This window comes from Nymphaea colorata, chromosome 6 (assembly GCF_008831285.2).
Source record: "Nymphaea colorata isolate Beijing-Zhang1983 chromosome 6, ASM883128v2, whole genome shotgun sequence".
Classification (NCBI taxonomy): Eukaryota; Viridiplantae; Streptophyta; class Magnoliopsida; order Nymphaeales; family Nymphaeaceae; genus Nymphaea; species Nymphaea colorata.
This window is the reverse complement of record NC_045143.1, coordinates 25,150,559-25,175,491: the sequence shown is the minus strand read 5'-3', so window position 1 is coordinate 25,175,491 and position 24,933 is coordinate 25,150,559. Positions and strand designations below refer to the sequence as shown.

The 24,933-nt window shown below is 37.5% G+C and overlaps 3 protein-coding genes across 7 annotated transcripts; 1 reads left to right on the top strand and 2 right to left on the bottom strand.

Moving 5' to 3' along the window:
• Window positions 1-783: 783 nt before the first annotated feature.
• Window positions 784-11,102, bottom strand: LOC116255424 (uncharacterized). Of its 5 annotated transcripts, none has more exons than XM_050078260.1 (7): window positions 10,892-11,102; window positions 6,733-6,930; window positions 2,132-2,199; window positions 1,694-1,807; window positions 1,426-1,588; window positions 1,187-1,333; window positions 784-1,073 (listed from the first exon to the last, which is right to left on the bottom strand). In XM_050078260.1, exons 2-7 carry the CDS (start codon window positions 6,805-6,807, stop codon window positions 1,044-1,046), a joined length of 597 nt encoding a protein of 198 aa, XP_049934217.1. In that variant the 5' UTR covers window positions 6,808-6,930; window positions 10,892-11,102; the 3' UTR covers window positions 784-1,043. The 5 variants fall into 5 exon arrangements, with proteins under 5 accessions (XP_049934217.1, XP_049934218.1, XP_049934216.1 ...); XM_050078261.1 differs by having other exon boundaries at window positions 10,909-11,102; XM_050078259.1 differs by having other exon boundaries at window positions 6,733-6,871; window positions 10,892-11,101.
• LOC126410132 (uncharacterized) lies at window positions 4,345-5,104 on the top strand. Its single transcript, XM_050078262.1, has 3 exons — window positions 4,345-4,430; window positions 4,577-4,734; window positions 4,822-5,104. The coding sequence occupies exons 1-3, from the start codon at window positions 4,365-4,367 to the stop codon at window positions 5,102-5,104; spliced, it is 507 nt and encodes a 168-aa protein (XP_049934219.1). The 5' UTR covers window positions 4,345-4,364.
• Window positions 11,103-15,627: 4,525 nt separating the features above from the next.
• LOC116256642 (SNF2 domain-containing protein CLASSY 3-like) lies at window positions 15,628-16,743 on the bottom strand. Its single transcript, XM_031633034.1, has one exon. The coding sequence runs from the start codon at window positions 16,741-16,743 to the stop codon at window positions 15,628-15,630; it is 1,116 nt and encodes a 371-aa protein (XP_031488894.1).
• Window positions 16,744-24,933: the final 8,190 nt, after the last annotated feature.

Sequence of the window (24,933 nt, the reverse complement as noted above, 5' to 3'; positions counted from 1 at the left end):
AACCACCATGAATCGTATTAATAAGAAGTCAGATATTGTTAATGGATCCTTTCCCCTCCATTGGAGAGGTGCATTCTCTTATTTTACAAGAAGAAAAACAGAGAGAAGTGAAACTGCTTCCCTCAATAGAGAACGCTAGTGTGCTCTCTAGCAATTGCTTTCCAACGCCAATCTTAAGTAAAATGATACGGAAATCAGCCTGCCCTTGAAAATTGCTATTCGTGATTAATTTTACGAGTGACTTATTATAACGATCCTGTTAACTGCCGCAAAACCGAATTTGCGTAGATTAATGGCATTACACTGTGGAGATCTGATTTCTGCAGCTTGACGCCTTCCAATGGCAGAGGTGCCAACAGAGCTCCAACCACTTGCTTTGCTTGGAACTTTAACCAATTAAATTTGGGCAAAAACGAAGATTTAGCAAAGTTTCGAAAGCATTTCGCCCTGGAGCGGTATTTCTGGCTTCCGCCGGCAAAATTCACGAGTTCATTGTTTTCTCAGAAGGACGGCACAGAGAGGATATTCTAGAAATCCAGAAATTGCTTGGCAGAACATTTGGTATGGCCTTCATTTTGCCATTTACGTCTGGCAAGACGTTGCTGTATCGCTTTGCATCATCTGCATGGCTAATTTCAATACAAATTTATTTCATTATTGAATCAAATTATCACACGAAGTAGTCGATTATATCTCACACAATAAGGAGCGTAATTGCACCTTTTCATTTCAAGTTCTAAATTAAACAAGTTGCAACTAAAAATCCTGGTATCATCCAAGTAATGAAACAATAAAAGAGGCTCTGCATAATGTTATCCAGGTAAGCAAACAACGATACATAGCACCCCCTTGGACAAATACTCATACATACCAGCCCGAATAAATAATCTAGGATTTCCACAGCGTGAATAAAATCATTTCCAGCCATAAAAGTAGGCCTTAGTGATATTCTAGTAAAGCTCTTATATAAGACAGCTGGGCTATCCACATTTAAATGCTAAAAGGAAAGCCAATTATGCGTCAAGCAAAGTCTCGCTCATGTTTTAAGTGAACTCTTCCATCAGCCCCTGAAACTTCCAAAATAGGACGCACGTTAGGAGATGATATACACCCCCGTTTCCAGTACGTGTATAGAAGCATAAAATTAAAAAAGGCACATAAGCTGCACTTATGATTCCTAGATTACCTGGGAAATAAATTGTTCGGCATCTGTACGCTTCATCAAATGCACCGAGTTGTTAGTCAGTGATGCTACCTGGTCACCAAGCAAGACATCACCAATATCACAACGGACACGGACCTGTATCGATGGATCCTTAGGTGGGATCATGTCCTGTTAAAGACAGTATAAACATTTTTTAATGAGAGAGAAAAGAGAGCGAGAGAAAGAGAGAGAGAGGGAGACAGAGACAGAGAGAGAGAGACCACTGTCAAATCCAGATCTATTTCTGACATATAAACCTCCAAAGCAGCACAGTGATTCTTGAAATACTCCTCGTCTGAGTAGTTAAGCTTTGATTGAATCTCTTCGGGAAGTATAGTCCCAATTTTCCATCTCAGGCTCCGTATTATTTCTGCCCGGTTGTACCTAGATGATATCCACAAGAGTGAGAGAAAGATGAGCAAGAAAGGATATGAATGAGGGCCCCCATTTTCCGCAAGCATACGGAAACGATAAGAAGTGGGTCATTACATGTAGGCCATAAGACAACGCTTGTTTCTTATCAGGGAAAGGTGGTGAATTACAGCACCGAAATGATCAGAATTTCTAGTTGTTTGTATGTCTAATCCATCATCCTGAATTTTCCTGTGAAAAATAAACAAAGAAATTAGCATCTAGTCCAAGGTAAATCTCAATAGTGCAGCTACTGAAGATAGAAATATGAAAGAAAACATACAGCTAAGTCGCAACAATTCCATACAAACAAGAAAAGATGCACAACCACAGTACTAGTAAATCCAAACTGTGACATAGTGAACAAAGCTAACCAAATTTCTCACATTCACATATTCAAGTCCTTACAAGTCTTTTCCTTTAATTGCAGAAACAATCTTGGAATAAGAATTATCAAATATTTCAAGAGTACAGCCACCTACATAGAACTGAAAACTACGAGAGTAATGATCATACCTCATCAAAGACTGAAGATGCAAGTGGTGCTCATCACATTCTCTGAAAACTTGTTCAAAGATATCATTCTGAGATTGAAAGAAAAAAAAAGGAAAGAAAGTTGAATCTCATTGACCTATAAAATTGAATTAAAGTAATACCTGAAATCAATGTTATCTGTATCGTGCGATATGGGATCAAAACTAAAAAGGGGCCCGACAGCCCCTTCTTTGCGTATTTTTTTTAAAGCCGACGCTCCTCTCTCTCTCTCTCTTCTCTTCTTTCTAAACATTGCAAGAGACGTGAGAGGGAGAGTTGCATCAAGATTTGCCGGTGAAGAAGCTTTATTTTTCGTAGTAGGAAGCCTCAGGACGGTGGGAAGCTTGGAGGAAGAGGGGTTTTTTGGTTTCTAACACCAAGAAGGTAAGAAATAACTCATTTTTTCCATTGAATCGTTCATTTCTCTTATTTCCTACATTTATTTGTATGTTTTTACTTGTTTTGTGAAGATATAATGTCGGATCCTGCATGGCAGTGGTGTACAAGGGTGAATCCCAAAGATAGGTTAAGAGTTAAGTACAATTATTGTAAGAAAATCATATCAGGAGGGATCTCTCGCTTTAAAAACCATATAGCTGGTACACACAGCGACGTGGCTGCTTGCACTGGCTCCCAAGAGAACCCATTGCCAGCGTATGTAAAGCACCAGTGTATGGAGCTTCTTAATGCAGTGAAAGCAAATAGGATTGAAAGGAAATGCAAGATGCAAAGGAAGGATATGGGGACCCACATGATGAGGAAGAAGGTGAAGGTGAAGATGTTGACCTTGAAGAAGAAGATGTTGGTGTCAGTTTGAGAAAAGATAAAGGGAAAGGCATCATGCATGGAGGTGGTTCTTCTGCAACTGCAACCAGAAAAAGAAGAGGTGCAAGTACAAGTTCAGTTTCACGAGGACGTGGCAGGAGTCATGGTTGTACTGGTGGTGGTAGAGTACCTACTATGAGGTCGAGTAATATGTCTGGTTCGATCAAAATTTTTTTTCCCAATTATACTGCTGCTGGTGCTCAGCCTGAGATTCGTATAGCCATGCAATCAAAAGATGTTGTTGAAGCAGCAGATGAAACCATAGGAAGGTGGTTCTATGATGCATCTATTCCCTTCAATGCAACAAACTCTTATCATTTTCAGCCTATAGCAGATGCAATTGCTAGTGTAGGCTGAGGGTATAAAATGCCCTCTTTTCATAAATTGCAAGGTAAAATTCTCAACAATGTAGTTAGAGATGTCAAGACATATTGTGATGAACTAAAATTGAGCTGGAAAGCTACAGGATGCAGTGTAATGGCAGATGGGTGGACATACATCAAGAACAGAACATTGGTAAACTTTCTTGTATGTTGCCCCCTTGGTACTATGTTCTTAAAATCTGTTGATTTGTCTGATACTCCTAAAACTGCTGATGTTTTGTTTGGGGTTTTTGATAAAGTTATACAAGAAGTTGGGCTTGAAAATGTTATGCAATATATCACTGATAATGCAACAAATTATAAAGCTGCAGGTGAAATGTTAGCAACATGATATGGGATATTTTATTGGAGTCCATTTGCTGCTCATTGTGTAAATCTTATGCTTCAGGATCTAGGTGAAAGAGATGATATGAAGTTGACAGTTCATAGATGCCAAGAAATCACGAAGTTTATTTATAATCATGCTTATGTCTTGAATTTTATGAGGAAATTCACAAATGGTTTGACTGTGCAGGGTATAGTCAAGCAAAGAACTCCTCTCAGACAGATGTTTTCAAGTGATGATTGGGCTGCATATCCACATGCCTATAAAAGAAAGGCTATGACAGTTGTGGATACCATCTTCCATGCTGGCTTTTGGGAATCATGTGTGCAGTTATTGAAGATTTGTGTACCTCTAGTGAAAGTCCTCAGATTAGTTGATAGTGAAGATAGACCTTCTATTGGATATTTATATGAGTCTATGGACAGAGCCAAGGAGGCCATTAGAGATAATATGAAGGGAAAAAGGAAGTTGTACATGCCTATATGGAAGATTATAGATGAAAGGTGGTCTGGACAACTTCATCGCCCACTTCATGCAGCATCCTACTACCTAAATCCTACTATTACATATCTTCACAGTTTTAAGATGGACAAAGAGGTCGAGTATGGCATGTTGGATTGCATTGACGTATTAGTAAGTGATAGTAAAGAACAAGACGCTATCCACATGTCGATCAACAAATATGATACGGCTTCTGGTACCATGGCGAGAGACACAGCAGTTCGATGCAGGACAACTATGCGTCCAGGTATTAGAAAAAGATACTTTATACTTTTTGTTGTTTAGCTTCTATTCTACCTTCTCATATATTTATTCTATCTCATTTTTACTTTCCATCTGTTATTGGATTTGTGGTGGGAAAGGTTTGGGCCTGATTGCCCAGAATTAAGGAAGCTTGCAATTAGAATCCTCAGCCAAACATGTAGTGCAACTGGATGTGAAAGAAATTGGAGTGTATTTCAACACATCCATAGTAAGAAGAGGAATAGGCTGGAACATAAAAGGTTGAATGACCTTGTTTATGTTCGTTATAATATGAAGTTGAGACAAAGGTAAACATTTGTATTTTGTTATACAAAATAGAAAATTCTAATATATATTTTAATTTCTAACAATTTGTTAAATTTTTCTCTTGTTAGGCAACTAGAAACAACATCTACGAGGAAGCATCACACTCAATATGATCCTATCTTCATTGACCATTCTGATATATTAGATTCTTGGGTTGAAGAAAAACCATCTGCAATACTTGATGAGGACGATCTTGATTTTTTGAACGTTGAAGGAACAACAGAGATTATTGAAGAAGGAGAGGCTGGGGGGGGGGTGCAATGGAATCTTGGTGACATTTCATTTGCAACAGAGGGGATAGAAGAAGCACTTAATGAAGAAAATGAAGATGATGATGCAGATGACGATTGATGATGCTTTTTGTTTTGCGTTTTGAAAACTATGTCAATATGTTTTGAGTTTTGACTTCTGAACTTATGAATTGTGATGTGATTGAATACTCTTAAGCTGCTTAGTATGTTATTTTGATTTTTAAATGTTTGATTTCTTATTTTGGAATGTGTTGTTCATATGCATACTTCATAGTTCATACTTCATAATTCATATACATGAATGATGAATGTTCCTTTAAATACATTTTTCTTGAATTTTTCTGATTTTTACTAGTTTTTTCGGATTTTTTTAGAATTTTTCTGATTTTTTAGAATTTTTTAATATTTTTTACAAGTTAACAAATTAATTTTACGATACGTTACGATACGGCGTATAGGTCGGCCCGACCGATACATGATACGATACGGCAGTGATAACATTGCCTGAAATGGTAACATCAGCACTGTAGTACATTACCTAAGGATACTTTCTGAGTACAAACATAAGCACATGCACACATGTACAGAGCCCGAAGAGGCTTTGGCCACTTCCGGGTATTTCCCCTCCACACCCCCTCTTCCCCCATCCAACAAAACAGAAGCTTAATGTATAGTGTGATGAGCGTTTCTTAACATTAAAAAAAAAAAAGCAATCATATAAATGACGAAATTTAAACAAAGTAATTGATAACTGGACTGGATGAAGATACCTCCTAAGAAGCATTCACAAGTGGTACCATAAGATATCAATGTTCTCCACAATTTCTTTACAAGATTTTTCTACGATTCCTTTTTTCCAAAGAGTTGGTCTTTGTTGTGATTGCTTGAAAATATTGTGGCATTTTGAAGATATTATCAGCTCACTTGGCAATGATGATACAGTTGCAATACTTTCAATGGGACTGTAACCTTTGATTTTATGAAACAGAACAAGGTAATTCCTGGTGTGACACAAGATCTACAAGGCATGGTTTTTATCAAATAAGAATACTCTTGACAAATAAATGCAAACACATCTATAGGTTTGAATTTGTCTAAGAAAAAGTACTTAGGACCATGTATCTTAAGTCTTAGCATGATTAGATGTCATTTACATACGCATCCACACCTCTGCCACATAGACACACCAAAAAGAAAAACCTCCACCACCTTTCCAGTTCACTGGACACGTTCTCTACATTTCCACAGATACATACTGTTTTATGTTGTCCATATGCTCAACATATACCGTTTTATGTTGTCCATATGCTCGTATCTAAGTACTGTTCATTGATCTACTCCCAAGAAAACATCCATGTGTGCATTTATCTGTTCAACACCCCCTTCCTCCTTTTTCTTTATTAACTACATAATCATGCAAATATAGTTGGCCTTGCTTTAGCACATTTCCAGTAGTTGTGTGTCAGATACAATGTATAATACTATAATCCTCTCCTAATATTACTGCCTAACCTTGCAAATGATTAACTCTAAACAGCTCGTTTTGCATAAAAGAAGGAATAATTTAATGTATCTAACACGATCAACTTGGTTTTGGGCAAAAAGAGGATCTTACAACTGCAATAACAGATCGTACCAAAAGGTATCCCTCAAGACCTACAGCAGAAAAGAGCCAGAGTATTCACTCAGCTTAGCTTGTAGCAATAACCAAGTAAGAGCAGAACTTACATTGAATGGTGTTAGCTGATCATTGTCATTGTATGCTAGTTCCTTCAGCAACTGAGATGCACTCTTGCAGAACATTTCTGCACAAGGGTGGTACCGTAGTAGCCTCCAACTCTCTTTCCCCTAAGGCGCCATCAGGTTCCTATTTAGGAGATGGCATCAGTTCAAGATTTTCAACAGGACAACCGACAACCTACAATTCTGGCATTACATTAAAGTTATATAACGTTAAAAGATCAAAAGTTAAAAATACAAACCAAATTATCTACTGTTTTAGAGTTTCCGTTGAGTAGAATTAAATCTTAAGAGGGTATTTCAATGCTTAGATAAGTATCCATCATAATCTTTTGGACAACTTGTCCAGCATAAAAGTCCTCCAAGACCAATTATTACTGGGAAAATTTATCTTCTGCATGATTCATAAACATTTCTTTTTCCATTTTTGGTTTCATGAATATCAAAATAACATGAAATTGCTTTCAATCTAGTAGGGACATAAAAAGAACAAAGACACATTTTTCACATCAAAACACAAAGAAAAAAGAGCAGCCCTTATCAGTATCTAGTTTGAGCTATTGAGATGCATGAAATTGCCAAGAAATACAAGTATACAACTTGCAGATTAGTATGGAACAAATTTCCTGTATCAAATACCAACAAGTGCGCAAGGAAAAAATTGGCCAATACAGGACAACTTACACTAAATAGTGTTTGACCCATTTGCAAATAGAGAAAACAGGTCACATGCACAGAACACAAATAAGGCGTTAATACTGCAGAAATCGCTCTCATTGCTCCACTTATTACAAGCTCATAAGCAGTTACTCCCATAGCACCTATTTGAACATCCAATTGCTCAGCCTTAATCAGGACTCATACACATATAGCTCCATCAATTCACCATACCTCCATGAATTGAACAGCAACCCTGATTCCTACACCAATAAAACGGGCCACAGAGTGAGGGGGGCTGTGTTACTGCAGGCATTTGTGCAAACCTCTCATTTATGAGATTAGAGACCCTCACTTGTGGAGGCCAACATCTATTCTCACCCAATCTTGATTGAAATCATGCTTCATTGCTGGATGTTAGACTGGCATCTAGGTGCACCTAGTCCATCACTTAGGCGACAGATGTTAGACTGGCACCTAGGTGCACCTAGGCTGGACTAGGCACTAGAATGCCTAGTCTATGGGAAGGTGAAAAGTCACTTTCCCTTCAAATTAAGTCCTGTAATTTTATTATAATACCATATATACTTATATTATATGCAGTTATATTATATAATTTTTGTTCTTTAAGTACAGTTTGTTGTACGTTAATTACATATTCTACATAAACTCATCAAGTGGAAGTTCCAGCCATACGTTAAGTACATATTCTATAAAACCAATGAATTTCTGTATATATCTTATGTGCTCTAAAACACATTTTGTGGAACCTATGCCAGCCTTCTTACCCATATTAAAAACCTAGGTTTATGGTAAAAAGACCACCAGTTGCTCTTGTTTAGTGCATGTCTAGTAATTAGAGAAATACGTGGAGACCTCGCTTTTGCAACCTGATTACAGATTTGCTTTCTCATTTGTGAGGGTGTTTTGTGTGTTGTATGTATATTATATGTTATATGTACAATCTGTTGTAAACTTGTAATGTATATTACATGTACTGACTTGATATGATTTTGGTTTGAAATGATTCAAATGAAATAGTCTATAAGGTCTATAACTGAAATAGTCATAAGAAATGCATGCATTGTGTCCAGTATGTAAACAAGAATGACGTGTTTTCTTCTGTGTATCAAACTGAGGCATCACCTAGAACAGAACAACACAGTTTTTCAGTATGTAAACAAGCAGAAAATGTACTGTTAATCTGTCATGTAAACAAGAACAAAACAATTTTTCATGTTTTACTTTCTGGCTTCACTTACAAAGTAAATCATTCAATTAGAACAGAACATAACAGTTTTTCAAGTTTTACTTGGAATAGAAGCTTATAGTTCAATCAGTAAGTACAAAATTTTATTATGTAATGGTAAACATAACTAAAAAAGCCAAAAACAAGGGTCGCCTTTTTTGCCTAGGCGCACCTAGTTCCACCTAGGCACTAGGTGCTGCCTGGGCACCTTGACAACTAAGACAGTGAGATCATACGAATCGAAAGTAAACACATGATATCAACAATCAAGAGACCACACTAATATAAACAAGTATCCAAGCACATCTCTTAAAGTTGTTTTATGCTTAAAACTTACATCTCTACCATCCAACTCACTTAAAATTTAATCGATTGCTATTGGACTTTTAGTTATCTTATATCAATCTCTTTCCTAGAGTTCGCTCTATCACCTCAAGCGAGACTCATTTTCCATTTGAGGCCCCACTCTTGAAGGACTCACTTCTTAGTGGAATCAAACGACTAGTGACCATCTTCCTTTTCTTTTACTTTTTTCCAACTACCCATAAGTAACAATGCAGGAGAGTTAAGAGGACTAGCTTCACGCCCCTCGTGGCTTGCGGGGGGCTATCAATGGTCACTGACCTTAGGCAGCCTCACGGCCAATCACGATAGAGACTTGCTGAAAAATTTTATTAGCATTCTGATAAATTTGTCTTCTCATTAATCATTATAACTATTTGCCTTCAAATGTTTCATCCTCTATTAACTGAGTTCTGTCTCAATTCTCAAATATCTGAATTATTAACAAGTCAATCTCTGTCTGTACTATGACATAGTCTGGCGTTTTTTATCTTAATTCTAACCCTGCTTGTAGACTTAATTCAATTCTTTTGTCAAGCAGCTCATCATACATGATATAATGAGATAAGCATAAAATATGATTTAAACAACTTCAAATAGCTATGAACATCTAAATTTAAATCTGTTTAGCATATAATAACAAATCATGGTCAAGCAAGAGGTCCATCATGCTCCATCTGCTATATTTATCTATTTCATGAGGGCATACATCCAATAATTAAATAACTTGTAAACAAACATTTAAATTCAGCTGCGCTAACAATCTATTGCATGTTGAGCGTAACCATCAATGGTTCAACAGACTAAACAACAAGAACATATGTTTTAAAGAAATTATAGTAGAAAACTGCAAACCCAAGAAGGAAATACTATTCAATGGTTCAACTTAAACTGCCCTCTGGGCACGTCCTTTGGTGTGTTTTCGCGAACCAGCCCACCTAGTGAAAATTAAATATTAACCTCCATTAGAGGTCTCAAGACTCTCAACTCATTCCCCTTATATGTCCAGCAGCCTCACCAACAACAAACCCTTCAACTACGGTGCCATGTCTTCCCAAATTCCCCTCCTTTTCATTCAGCTCATACAAGAGTATAAAAGCCCCTTTTCTATTTTAAAATTAACTCTAATTAAGACCCCAAAAGGAACCGTGCAGTTTCGACCCCCCATCTGAAAAAAATTACAGAACTGAAATTTCTCTCTTTGCCCCATATTCTGTGCTCAAAATTGCATCCTTAGCCATCCACGCCCGAACTCAGAGAAACAGCCGTGAAAAACTCAAACCGTATGTTCCATACAACCCTCTATAGACAATAAGCATCATTTCTATAAAAAATTTCATGCTAAAACTTATAAAAAAAACCAAATTTATCTATCACAAATTAACAAGGTAGAGATTCAGGCTTCTAATCTAGAAAGGAATTTTAAAAATTGAAGAAGAAAATGAATTTCGGATGATCAACCTCCACTACCGTCCCTCTTGTCCTCTATTTCTCAATCCATCGCCTGCTCCCTTCCTCCCTCGTTTCTTCTCTCTCGTTCTCCCTTTTTCTCTCTTCACCTCTCCCAAACTTTCTCTCCCGTTCTACTTCTCTCCCTGTCTCCCTCTCTCGCTTTTTCAAACCCTGCCCTCTCATAAATCGACCCATACGGTTTAGAGAAGGAGAAAGAGGCGGGAGGCCTCAATTAAGCCCTGCCCTCTCATAAATCGACCCATACGGTTTTCATAAAATTCCCCCGCTTCTTTATTTTTCCCATCAGCAGCCATGAGCGATCGTGAACAGCGATGAGCCGATGGCTGCCGCCTAGCGCTGGAACAGGGAACGCGAGGCGGCGAGCGGGAGATCGTTCGCCCGGCTACGGCATAACCCTAGCAAAGAGAGAGAGACGAGAGAACTTACGAGAAATAGTGAGATACCTGACGCCTGAATCCCGGCCGGAGTGACGGCGGACGGAAAACGCTAGAGGAATTACAGGAGCCGCCGTCGGAGACTCGGAGTCAGAGGAAGCGGCAGCCAGGGAGAATCGACGGAGGTTTGGACGACCACCCTGCGGGAACTGCGAAAGTCAGGATTCCCGCCCTGCGAGAACGCCAGGTGGTTTTTTTAACTTTCAGCCTTTCACCTTTTCATTTGGAAACCGGTTTAATATTTGAAAACGATTCGATATGAACAAATCGAACCAGATAACGTTCGAGCCACCCTAAGCTTTAACGAATCAATTGAACTCGAGCTCGACTCGGGTAATAAACGAGTCAATTCGTGAAATCCATCTCGACTCGTTCAATAAAAGACCCCGAGCCTAGATTTAACTGGTCGAGCTCCAGCTTGTTCACCGTAAACACTTGCTGCTACTCGAGAAGAGAAGGCATCAAGGAGGAGGAAAGGGGAAGGCTGGTTTAAGCTGCAGAAAAAATCCACGGCCAAAAGTCAGACCCCCTATAAAGACCGAGTTTTTAACACAGACAAAAGTCTGTAGATCAGGGTCGCCATAGAACAGGCAAATTACCTGTGCACACTGAGTCGAGGTGAATTCTTCAAATTCACAAAATTTTTTTTTGTAGTTTCACTGCCATCAAACGCCGCCAAGTGAAAATTTTGATTGACTACCTTGGTGGAGAGTCGGCCTCTACCTCCATTGGTGAAGAGAAAACAGAGTTTCAAGAAGACATCAACCCGTCTATCCACGGCTGTAGCCAGTAACTTTTCTATCAGACGTTTCAAAAATTTGATATGAACCAAAATACCATTTTTCAAAATTTTTATATATGATAAATATTTTTGTGAAAATTTATATGTAAATTTTTGAACTTTTTTTTTAAAAGAGGAAGAAGAGGGGCAGTGCAATTCGTATAATTTTTAAATCCGAGCAATGCATATCCTCAAATCTAACCAATATAAACCTTCAAATCCAATACATACATTATATATATATATATATATATATATCCAATCAATACAGTTCTCAAATTCAATCCGTACAGCTTCCAAACCCAATCCATGGAAGCTTTTGATCTAGTCGGCACAATTTTCAAATTCAATCAATTGAAAGCAATTCCCCAGTCCAATTGACAGTTTTCCAAATACAATTAATACAGTTTGCAAATCCAATCAATGCAAATCTTCAGATCCAATTAATGCAATTTTTCAAATTTGTTAATACATCTTTTAAATCCATTTAATACACTTTTTCAAATATATTTAATGCAGTTTATATACCCACTTAATAGAGTTTTCCAGTCCAATTAATCCGACAGTTTTCTAGTTTGAGATACAAATAATCTGACAATCATAATCAAAAGTTACATAGAACATATAGGTCTTTTTCTTTGCAAATTTAATTGCATTTCATTGCGCCTAACTTATAAAAATCTGCACAACCGAATGAGACGAACAACATTGAGCATTTTTTGTTGATAAAATGTATGGAATTGGATCTAATCCACATAATTGGTCATAGTGAAGATGCAAAAGATATCCATTTTTTAACCTTCATGGAAGCATATTCCAATTTTTAAAGTGGTTCATGTTTGCTAAACATTCAAAGCAACCTTCAATATAAATTCTTATCTCAAAAGGAAATCCTTAAATGAAATCATTAAAACTCATTTCAAGTGATGCTTTCAAAACCATCTTCCAGATCTATTTCAAAGTTCCTCATATTATACGTAATGATGAAGACTCAAATATGAAGGCCAAAATTGATCTTCATTCTTTACTTTTTCAGATCTAACGATGAGGATCCAGACCTGAAAGCCCAAATTTTCTCTCTCAAATTCCCAAGTCTTGTTTTCAATCTCTTTACAAAATTAATTGGGTATTCTCATCATAGTTAATTCTCCAATAACTCATAGCAAGTTCTTCTTTCTTCAAATTTCTTTCCCAGATTAGCTTGGAATTCTTTTGAATCTTCAAAAAAAATTCAAAAGGTTGTTTCTCCCTTTAAATTAGATTCAAATAAGCCATGTGATGCACAGTTAGCGACAATGTTTTAGGGCAATCTTTGGATATTTTGAAGTAACAGAAGACAAACAACTGCAAGACGGGTTGGGTGGGAGCTTTGAATGAGGCAGTGAGTCTTGCCGGCTCACCAAATTCCGGAATTTTGCAGAAGATAACTCGTGTGTGAGACTTTTAAAAATGCAATTGCAGTGCAATTAAGGGTGAACAACAAGCTCGTTAAAACTCGACTCGAAATCGAGTTCGAGCCGACTATTTCAATAAACGAGCCGAGCTCGAGCTCATTTTTTCCACTCATTTTTTTTATCGAGCCGAGCTCGAGCTCATTTTTTCCACTCATTTTTTTATCGAGCCGAGCTCAAACTCATTTTTCGGCTCGTTTTTTTAGTCGAGCCAACTCGACTCGGCTCAATCAAAAGCAATACTTATTTTGATTTTTTCGTTTTACGTTTCATTTCATCCCGTGCATTCTCTCTCCCCTCTTTCTTCTTCTTCTTCCATGCTTCATCCCCTGCGTTCTCTCTCCGCTCTTTCTTCTTCTTCTTCTTCGCATTTTTTTTACTTGCTGGCTTCTCACCTCTCTCTTCACTGGGCTTCTCACCTCTCTCTTGACTGGTTTTCTCCTTCATTCTCATGAACCCCCACCAGCCACCGATTCTTCAACATCAACATTAAGGTATACACCCTCTTGCTCTCGGCTGCTCTTATCCCTCTACTCTCCCCTTCTCTCTTCCCCTCTTTAATCTCTCTCTCTCTCTCTCTCTCTCTCTCTCTCTCTCTCTCGTTTTGTCCAAGCCTCTCCCTCTACTCTCCCCTTCTCTCTCTCCCTCTCTGATATCACTCTCTCTCTCGTTTTGCCAAAGGAGGCTTTCTGAAACCCTCTCTTGGGCAAGGGTTTTGCCCAAGCGAGGGTTTCCCTCACTCTTTGGATTGGGCGAGGGTATTTGCCCAAATGTGGGTTGTGAGGGTTTTAGAAACCCTAGCTTGAGCGAGAGCCCCTTAACCATTGCAGGGCTTAAGGTGGATTCTGGGTAGGGGAGAAGCATGTGAAAATGCCAATGGTTGGTGTTGGCAGTGGTGAAGACGAGAGGGGTGGCGGTGGACCGGTGTAGATCTCCATGATTTCAAGGGAAAGCAGGATTTAGTTGAGTCCAGTTTGTCAAGCTTAATCGAGCTCGAGCTCGACAAATTCTACTGAGTCGAGCTGGTGTTGCTTTGGACAAGCTCGAGACGAGCTCGAGCCGAGTTCGAGGATTTAGTAGCCAAGCCGAGCTCGAGCTCGACTCGCTCGTGTTCACCCCTAATTGGACATATTCAAACAGTCGTAAAAATGACCAAGAAAAAAGAAAAATTTATTAACAGCAGAAGCTTCGAGAGAATATGAATGCTAACCAAAAGGAAAAGAACCAACGCCCAAATAAGTTGATAGATTTCAAACTAATATATTCATCACAACTCTGAAAAAATCATGAAGAAAAAGACAGGACTACCAAGTCCAGAAATACATTAGAGTTTGGGCACTGTCAGCTTGAACACTAGAGCGTCCTTGGTATTTTAAATTTTACAAGCCAGACAACCTTACAACCATCAGATTTAGGAAATTTGGAACTTAAAATTGATGAATCAGACTTCCCATTTAGCATTTCTGGGGAAAAAAATGAATGACTTGGATGCAATTTCATTGCATCAATTAGCAAACTTAAAGCTGTAGTGCTCCATCAAGAATATCACGGACCCAAGAAACTGATTTCAAAAAACTTGATTCCTTCGTTACGGTTTCTCCACGGGCTGTGCATATGTCAACGGGAGAACCATATATGAGGAATACCTCTAGATTCCAGAATTATCATCGGATATACGATGCCGTTGATGATTTGTGAAGTTTAACTATTTTCATGCTTCACGTTGTCGGCTGAAATTCCTTTTGCATATCTGTAACAGTGAACAGTGCTTGATAGCTGTCAAACACTTTTTAAAGGAATGAAAGAACAAAGAAATGAAAAGGAAAAAAAAAAAAAAGAACATGTTGTCAAGCCCCCAGCTTCTCCGCCCTTTGCAGTAGAATCTTTATGGCCATGATTTATGCACAACATATATCTTCAAGAGAAAAGCACTAAGAACCACACACACACACAGCGTCTGAGAGAGAGAGAGAGAGAGAGAGAGAGAGAGAGATGTCCTGTGAATGAAAAGCATCTGGTGAATTTTGAAATGATGGTAGCAACCCGAAACTATGGAACTCCATTAGTGATGGGGGCGATGGACAGTAAATGCTAAGAGGAGAACATGCGTTGAGAAAAAAAGAATTGAAACTGAAGGGTATAATTTTTTGTAACAAGAATTACAGCGTTCTTTTTCTTATACGAAAAAATGATTTGTTACCCCAAAAATGAATTGTAAAAGGTTCAAAAGTTAGGCATCCAATGGTTAACAGATGGGAACCACTCTGTAAACTTTTCGAAAGCATATGGGAGAGACCATCGCAACTCGGAAATTTCAGAAGCCTAGAGCCAAAAAAGTGGAAATAGCAACTCTTATAGTGCAGTTCCACGCTCCTGATCTCTTTCTTTATTTCGCTTTTTCAGCGTAGAAACCCAACAAAACAACCACGAAGTTGAAACGCAAGCCCCTCCATTGTGATAGTCCACCAAGCAGTCCTCCTGCTAGACCTCAAGATCCTAACCGCACTTCGGTTCAAGAACTTTCTCAAAAAAGCTAGCAGATATGTCCCGCTTAATCAGTTCACAGAGGACTCCATCATCGCATTCCTTTAAAGTGTCTACCAACGTATCGTTCTTTGCAACTGTAGAAAACACCAACTGTGAGAACTTGTCCTTTGTATCTTGTATTTTATGCTTCTTTTCCTCCAATGTAGAAGACGCAATCAGATTGTATGCATAAACAACTTTCTTCTGGCCGATCCTATAAGCTCGACCTATGGCTTGCCTTCGTACTGATGGATTCCAAGCAAGATCAAGCAAAACCACTCTTGAAGCCCCTGTCAGATCCATCCCTTCGGCACACACTTCTGTGGAAACAAGTAGTACCTTTACTTTCTGTGAGTTGTTAAAAGTATGAATTATTGGCTGACGACATTTTTGTGCAATTCCTCCATCAAGCTGCAAAACTTCCTGGCCAGTGGTCCAATTGAAGGATGAAATAAGAAAATGTTTGATATTGGAGAGTGGGAGGACAAATTGGCTGAACACCAAGACTTTTTCATTCAAAGCTGCACACAGCCTAACAAGCTCAACCACAAATCTTACTTTAACTCCATCAGTAATTCGGGCATTTGACAGGTCTGCTTGGTGCTCTTTGATAACGTCTCTATCCTTTGCATCCAGGGTCTCTATTCCCAAGAGAATGGATGGATGGACGGAGATGCACGACACCCTATAGTTATTCTCGAAGTTACTTTTCTCGGTTAGCTTCTCAAGGATGCACCTCTGAAGAGTAGATGGATACAGAAAGACAAAATAATCTCTCAACCCAGGAAGCTTGTGGAGATTACCTTCATGGACATGGACGAAAGGATCAATTATTAATCTGAGCTCTTTTAATCTTGAGCTATTTCCCCGTGGTTCTATGCCACCTGAAAATGTTGCAAAAGTACGTCTGAACACCGTCTCATTTTTATCCTGCAAACTCATTTCTTTTTCAACTGGATCAGCTTCTAAGCCATTTTCATGGTCCCCAAAGCTCTTGAAAATTCCTTCTGCAAATGTTGGTCTAATCAAGTACAATGTGTTAAAGAGCTCCACAAAGTTGTTCTGGAAGGGTGTGCCAGACAGCATGATGCGCCGTTGAGTCTTAACCGACGTGAACGGCCACGAGGCAACCCATGGAAAGGGATGATTCCGACACCTTCGGCCGCTCAGAAAAAAACGGGAAGCAGGCGGAAGGGGCGGCGTGGGCGCCACTTCCCTCCTCTGATCTGCGTCCGTAGTTCCGCTGCGGCAAAGGGGTGCGTGTAGGACTCGAGTTCCCGGGAAAGGGATGCAGGTCGGCGATCGCATTAATTTTTTTAAAGGAATTACAAAAAGCCGCCCAAAATTTTTTGGTGATCTAAAAATCACTGATCTAATGAATTGTCCGTTAACTCCCACTCGAAATAACTAAATTACCCTTTGTCATTAATGAAACAAAAAACCTCCTTCAAAAGTTCCTCATGAAATTCACGCCACATAAACTCACTGCGTTGGATTTACCGTTTGCGTTCGACCGCTCATTTTAAAAGTCATCGAAGTGATTTAGCAATTTGAAAACCGAGTTTATGAAAAATAAATTTGTAAAATAATTTTTGAAAATTGATTTATTTGTATAGATGTAATGATAAAAATTGGATGCCGGACTCAACACGAGCTTAGGTTGGTTCGACTCAGCTCGAGTTAATGCGATAACTTTGTTATAATATGATTTTTATTGATATATATATAATTATATACTTTATTACAAATAATTATATATAGATTATTTTATATTAAATTATATGTATTTTAATTTTAACCAAGCCGGGTCGAGGTTGAACTCTGTTTCAGGTAGTCTAGTCATGGCACAGCTCGAACCCGAAGCCCGAACCAAACTCTTTATTACGATGTCCAACCTTAGTAAAAACTTGACAGCGGCCAAACCCAATTTTCTCAAAAAAAAATTGAGGGTTCATTTTTCAAAGCCTTTATAAAAAAAAAGTTTTGTCAAACAATTGGGTTTTTGACAAACTCAATTTTAAGTATCCATCTAAATATCCCCTAAGCGTGTACCTTCAAAATTTATAAACATTCAATTACTGTTCATGTCATTAAATAATGCATATGCTAGGTATATAATATTCTTTATACAGCTAAACGAACAATGGTTTTTGACTATTCCTTTCCTTGTCTTTTCTTCTTATCCAAACAAACTATTATATTTTTGTTTCCCTTATTTTCCCTCTTTATCAATAATTTCTTCGTCTATTTTCTTTTCCCTTACATCTGTAATCCTTTCTTCTCTTCTTCTCAATCCATCGAAACACATTGTAAGAATCTCTATCATAAAATTTTTCTCTATCTTTGCCATAAATATATGTTTGCACTTGATCATCAACAAATGAGATGGCATGTATACCTCTTGTTTGTAATACAAGAATAGCTATATATAGACATGATTAAAAATGCTTTTGTGAGGACTTCTATTATTCATCATCCTGTCTTTCTTTTAAGCATGGGCAATGGATCCCGATATCCGACAAGTACTCGATACATAACCCAATCGGGCCCAAGACCCGGGCTGAAAAAACCAGCCCAGGTTGGCCCGATAATATTTCGGACCAGCCCGGGTCAGCTCGATGGGACCCGATTCGGCCTGATTAATTTTTTAAAATTTTAATTACTTTTATTTACATTCAAAAATTTTTATTTTAGATGTTAAAAAATATTTTTTATTTTAATCGGGTTGGGCCGAGCTCAGGTTCGAATATCGAGTATGAAGCCAAAGCCCAGGCTTATGCATCAGGGCCTGATCCCAACTTGTGATGTTCAAGTTGTGAGGTGCTATCACAATGGCCGATCCAACTCTTATGGAGCCAGGCCGGGCCGACGATGCCCAGGTCTACTTTCTACGCTTTCTCAAATACTATCACACTTAATTATTTATACATAAAAGATTGTATGTGTATATAACTCTCATTCATCTCCTGCAAAATCAGTTTCGACATTGCATGTGTTCAGCATGACTTTGTAAAAGCTTTCAACTCTTTTTGTTTCGGCGTGATATTTCTTAATGTTCGGTGGTATTTTCCAAGCATCATATATTTAAGTGAATGATGATGCCGCTCCTTCCAACTTTAAGTGAATGATGATGCCGCTCCTTCCAACTTTTTGAAATTAGTAAGGAGCCAAAAATATTTGAAAGATGGGCGTTAATATTTTAATTTACAACCTCTATGGGGCAGCCAATAAAGGTGGGGATCGGGTACATCAGGCTTTGGGCCGGCTATTCCTTCCACAAACTGGCCTAGTCAAAGAAATTTTGTTGGGTAGAGTCGGGCCTGGGTCTGAATCTAACTCGGCCTGATACAATTCTTTTGACTCGGGCTCTATATATTGTTTATGTATTTATCTCTCTTTCTTTCTTTGTAAAACCTGTCATTTTTCATTATATAGAACTGAATATGTTTCTAGAGATGCATATATATATATATATATATATATATATATGGGCCTAATTAAACCTCTCATTAAGTCATAATGAAGCATAAATTATATACATTAAATAGGGGGTTACTACTTTTGCATGAGAAAATAAGTTGATCAAATATGTTAATGGGTGTATCGAAAGATTGTTGAGGGGGAAACTGTAGGACATCCTTCTTGGGAGAAGTTGCAAATTCTGATCATAGTTTTAGTGGCCTTGAAGATAACCACTTTAACCTTGTATTGTAGTATCTTAACCTTCAATTTGCTGCATTCTTATAGGGGAAGGTCCTAACAACAGAAAATTGGAGAAAAGAGAGAGGTAAGTCTTCATTTATGCTCCTTTTCTATTTGGGATTAAATTTGGTACTAAATGGTGTACTCCTCGATTGTCTCAGCTACTTAAGAAAATAAGAAGTAGAAGGGGTTGTTGATTGAAACTCAGGGATGTGTCTAGTCAGCAAAGGTTCTAGTAAGTATTGTATTTTGTGGCGTTAGAAAGTAGTATATATATATATGAATAAGTATATAAGTTTGAACAAATTATAAGTTTGATTTGTGTATGTACTACAAGAGAAGAAAGCAAACATGAAGCAGTCATAGAGAACCAGAGGCCTTATGGTGTTGATAGTCTTGTAAGTTGTTGGAATTATACTTGTTTATGTTTTAATTTGTGTATGTACTACAAGAGAAGAAAGCAAACATGAAGCAGTCCTAGAGAACCAGAGGCCTCATGATGTTGATAGTTTTGTAAGTTGTTGGAATTATATTTGTTTTATGTTTTAACATGAATGAAAAATATTCAGATATGTGTGAAACATGTTGTTCAAATACGTTAATGTGCTTATGTGCATATAGATATATATAAACATAAATATGTAAATCTGTATATGCGTAGACACACACTTAGGAACACTTAGGTTGTGAATGAGAATAATTGTTTTGCATATGATATTATGCATTTCATCATGTTTCTAGGAATCTAAGCATGACATTAAGTTTCTTTTAGAATTCAAAATACAATCAAATTACAAGAGAAGATTATCATATTTTCTTAGTACATTGGCAAATTACTAAATGGTTGTTGTGAGATGAAAATGCCTTAATTTCAAAAGTCCATAACCAGAGAGTTCAAAAGAATCTTTTGTAATCAATTTTGTTGGATAGTAAACCATGCATAGAAACTATTGTTCTTCCTTAAACCATATTGGTATATATGTCTGTATGTGTTCTGCTAAAAGAATTGAATAAACCTATGTAATGACCTTTGACATGAATATGCATGTCTGTTAAAACCGCTTGAATAAGGAATTTATCAAGATTCTTTGTGATCTGGTTTGCTAAGCAGTCAAAGCTGAAGAAGGTTACTTGTACAAATTAGGATACTTGTACAAATTAGGATGAGCAAGTCAGATTAACGAAAATTACTGCTCATTGATTGTGTCTCTACTTTGCTTATAGATTTAATACATCATGTTAATTCATCACTATAACAGAACATAGGAGAAAAAAAGAAAAAGACAACCATATATTTACCGGTACTAGAATTTGTGAAATCAAAATATCACTAAAACAGAGTTATCATAATATGTGATTATTGGTAGTCTATGGATATTATGGAATAACTTGCATTTACCAGCACTAAACATGCATGGTAATATTCAGACATGAGAGAAGTATGTAGGTCTCACCCTTTGCATGTGGTTGCATGTAAATCAATGTATAAGTGTGGGAAATTATGCATATAGGTTGATTACACACACACATAGACTGTTAAAGGTGGTTCTATTTTCTATTAACATTAACATGAAACAATGCATCCAATCCTTCTTATAAGAAGCTAGGCACATTTACAATCTTTTCTGAAATATAGTATGTGATTAGAATCACAAATTACTCTCAAACGCCACAGTGTGTAAAACACTTGAAGTTTAGAACTACTAAACAAGTTTGTGATGATTAGTTGTGAAACAAGTCTGGCCGAATAGAGAAGTGTGTAGAAAATTCTATTGCAAATAAAGCAATGAGTAGAGACTAATCTAACTAATTATGTCTACTTCTAGAAATAGTATGAGCAAGCCTGATACTCCCTATTATGTTGATGTTTTTGTTTAATAAGGCTAAATAGAATGTAACCTGAGAAGACTGATCAGGTTGTAAGATATTAACATTTTCCTCTACCAACGTATTATTTAGTGTTGAGTAGCTGCACAAAAATAAAACATAAGAAAAAAAAATCTGGATGTGGATACTTAGATCTTAAGTAAGAATAAAGTGATTCTAGTGCCATAGAAATAAGAGAACCAAACCTAAGGAATAGCCATTGATGTCAGATTTAGATTGTCACAAAAAAAGAATCATAGATTTGATTAATGCAAGAAACCTGCTCAACGAGTAAGCCAAATTAACTAAAAACAAGGAAATAAAAAATATGATTAGAGTCAGAATCCCTATGATGGTTAATTGGATTTGTTAGAAGGTATTTTACATCACTTATTCTTACCTTAACCTGGGTGAACCTCCTACATACTTGCTATCCAACTTGTTAGCCTCTTAACCTTAGAAATGGATGTGTTGAGTTGAGTGGCTATGTCTCTTACCTCATGTTAGGGAGTGATTGACTAATGCTTGAGCAACTGCTTAATTAAAAATCTAGAAAAAGGAAATAACCTCAAGATTGATGTGAGTCCAAAGTATTGTCTCTAATGCTATATTTACAATTGTCTCATAAGAACTACTTATAAGTAGTTATATTCCACATTATGATATTAGATGCATGGGGAAGAATGTTGAGGTTGGGAATGGAATAACCTAAATTATGGTTAAGATGTGCATATGTTTAAATGGATATACACATAACTACCTTCTTAGTATAAAATTGCATTCAAACTTGAAATTAAGACATAGATGGTAAAGACCACGTCATAACTCCCTCTCTCTCTCTTCTCTTTCTCTCTCTCTCCCACCCTCTCTCCACGTATATATATATATATATATATAAGTGTGTGTGTGTGTGTGTGTGTGTGTGCACAAATCAAAGTAAAAGCATGAGTATGACTAGTACTAATGCATGCACATCAAGTATTAATCAAGGATGATGTGCAAAATAGCTTCTAAACATTTGTTATAAGAATGCATTTATAAGGTTGAACTCTAATCGTCTTAGAAATTTGTGGTTAGTCAAATTGAGATAGTCTAGGGCTTCCCACGGGTATCCTCTCTAACTTGATTTGACGTTCTTCTTAATGTTTTTATTACTGTTTCTTCTTCTGACCATGTTGGGTTCTATCATAGTCGTTCTTTAAAAAGGGATGCCACCCCTCGAGGAAGAAGCTCAGGGTCGTACCTGAATCGAAGACGGTGCCGTCGTTGTCGAAGTCATCGATCATCCAGAGGCCCCAGGGAGGGAGTCAGGAGGGAGCGAGAGCGCAGACACAGTGAGGGAGGGAGTCAGGGGAGGCAGCGAGAGAGAGATGAGGGTGACTTGCTGGAGCAGGAGAGTGAGAGTGTGAGGGAGACGATGAGGACTAAGAGACAACGAGGACGAGAGAAGCATGAAAGAAATAAGACGTAAATGTGCTTGCATTTTCTGAACTTATATTCTATTTTGCCTTCTGTCATCTTCATGGGTCCAGATCTAATCATGGTCCTTTCAAAGTGAGACCAATCCCTGTGTTTCAGTCTCAAACAACCAATTCTTAGAAAAGCTTCTATCAAATTGAACAGCAAAACCAAGAATCAAATAAATTGATGTATAACATATATCCATAACAAAACTGAATAAGAAAGAATGCTTATAGATAAAATAAATATACTGGAACCCTCCAATGGAGAACCGCCCACATAACCACGTGCATATGCAAGGAATCCTTCAACACCATCTCCTTGCAACTTTTGCATGCATCAAACACCACTTCCTGCATGATTTCATTTTCCATGCGTCCATCAAAAACATGAAAAAATTTCTCTCCCTTAAATATCACCCAATATAATGACCTGTTACTTGGGCCATGTGAGCGGCTTCATAAAAAAGAGGCAAGAATTTGGCTGGGTTCCAGAAGATCAGATACGGCAAGGATGGGCTTGCATCCAGCAGCTCTGCAAATCTACATGTAAGAAAATGATTGATCACTACAACAAATAAGATTTTTGGCCATGGTCCATACCATGGAAAGTAACTAAGTGGGCCAAAGTGTCTAATCATTAGCTAATACAATATCAATGTTGTAGCACATTCAAACACAAGATAATTTGTAATGCCATAATTTTTCAGAAAAAGGTAAGCCAAAGGAGCTGGCTAACTAATACGATCCATGTGTACATAAAGTAGATTGCTGCTAGACTCAAGTGGGATCACTATCTTTGGCCCCATTTCTCATTTTTATTGACTTCTTCATTTTCATTTTTGCCATTATGTTTATGATATTCCACAGTTTCTCAATTTTTTTCATCAGAAGTTTGTCTTATACTTTAAGGTCAAGAACATATGGGTTCTTGCAAAAGCAGACATTGAAATATTTAGAGAGAGAGAGAAAGACAAATTACCTCCTCTCAACAAGAACAAAATATTTAGAGAGAGAGAGAAAGACGAATTACCTCTTCTCAACTGAAAAAAGGAAGAAACAAAGAGAATATGGCCTTTGATGAAATCTTCAGGACACTCATCGTCTAAATGCTTGCCAACAATTGATGGAGCATTTGCAAGATTGATCACCTATCAAGAATATATATAGTTAATAAATAATACAACACAACTGAAACTTAAATGCAACATCACATGCCAACTAGAAAGAATGCATGCATAATACTTTAGGGAGACCAAAAGCATGGCCAATAGACAAGCCATTGCTAAGTAGCTACATGTTGGTCCATTCATTTGAACATTCAAACTTGACAACGACCTCGTCTACAGAGCTCCAATTTGGCCCCTAGTGCCTACAAAGAGTTGGATGGATGAACTTCACGTACATCCAATAACTTAGTAAAAGATTTTTGCTTTTACATGCTATGCTTACACATTTTGTGTACTGAAATGACCACGAAATGTCAAGCATTACCCAACTGAGATACGAATATAAGTGAATTACAACATATACAACATTTCAGTATGGTTTCTACTTTCCAAACCTGTAGATTATGCATAGCACACAAAAATCCAATCCAAGTATTTTGTTGTAAACTGGAAGCAGATATAGTTCTATGTTTGATCATTTTGTGTGCAAGTAGTATCTTTGATTTTCTGTGTAATGTTGTAAGCATACTGCTGAAACACTAGTTAACTGTTAACAAGATGAGCAGGCGGAGCTGGTTTCAGGTAGTAATTGCTTCAACAACGTGTCTATCATCTTCATGGGTCCAGATCTAATCCTGGTCAATCCCTCTTCAGTCTCAAACAACCAATTCTTGGAAAAGCTTCTATCAAATTGAATAGTAAAACCGAGAATCATCTAAATTGATGTATCAACATATCCATAACAAAACAGTACCCAACTTGGACCCAAAAACCATACAAAAGTCGGTCCCTAACCTCTGCAAAATCACTGGTGGAACTAGCAGTTTTATGCAGTTTGAGGAAACTAAGAGTCCAATAAGTGAGAAGTAAAGATCGAACACAGGGAACAAACAAATTTTAAGTTAGACCAAAAAATGCACATTTACTACCTCAAATAGAAACAAGTCAAAGGTTCTTCAAGAGTGATGCTACTAGTTTAATTACAGAAGTTGAAAAATAAACAATTCCTAAAGTGTGGTTGCTTGAAAGGGCAACCCTATGTCAATTTAGATCTTTGACTTGTGCTCCAACTCCTCCAC

What these genes read in the sequence shown, in the direction of transcription:
- LOC126410132 (XM_050078262.1), top strand. Translation starts at nt 4,365, where the DNA reads ATGATACGGCTTCTGGTACCATGGCGAGAGACACAGCAGTTCGATGCA. An exon ending in CAGGACAACTATGCGTCCAG is followed by an intron (nt 4,431 to 4,576) that starts GTATTAGAAAAA and finishes GAATTAAGGAAG; the next exon opens with CTTGCAATTAGAATCCTCAG. An exon ending in AATATGAAGTTGAGACAAAG is followed by an intron (nt 4,735 to 4,821) that starts GTAAACATTTGT and finishes TTCTCTTGTTAG; the next exon opens with GCAACTAGAAACAACATCTA.
- LOC116255424 (XM_050078260.1), bottom strand. Translation starts at nt 6,807, where the DNA reads ATGTTCTGCAAGAGTGCATCTCAGTTGCTGAAGGAACTAGCATACAAT. An exon ending in ATCAGCTAACACCATTCAAT is followed by an intron (nt 2,200 to 6,732) that starts GTAAGTTCTGCT and finishes TTTCAATCTCAG; the next exon opens with AATGATATCTTTGAACAAGT. An exon ending in CATCTTCAGTCTTTGATGAG is followed by an intron (nt 1,808 to 2,131) that starts GTATGATCATTA and finishes TATTTTTCACAG; the next exon opens with GAAAATTCAGGATGATGGAT.
- LOC116256642 (XM_031633034.1), bottom strand. Translation starts at nt 16,743, where the DNA reads ATGCTGTCTGGCACACCCTTCCAGAACAACTTTGTGGAGCTCTTTAAC.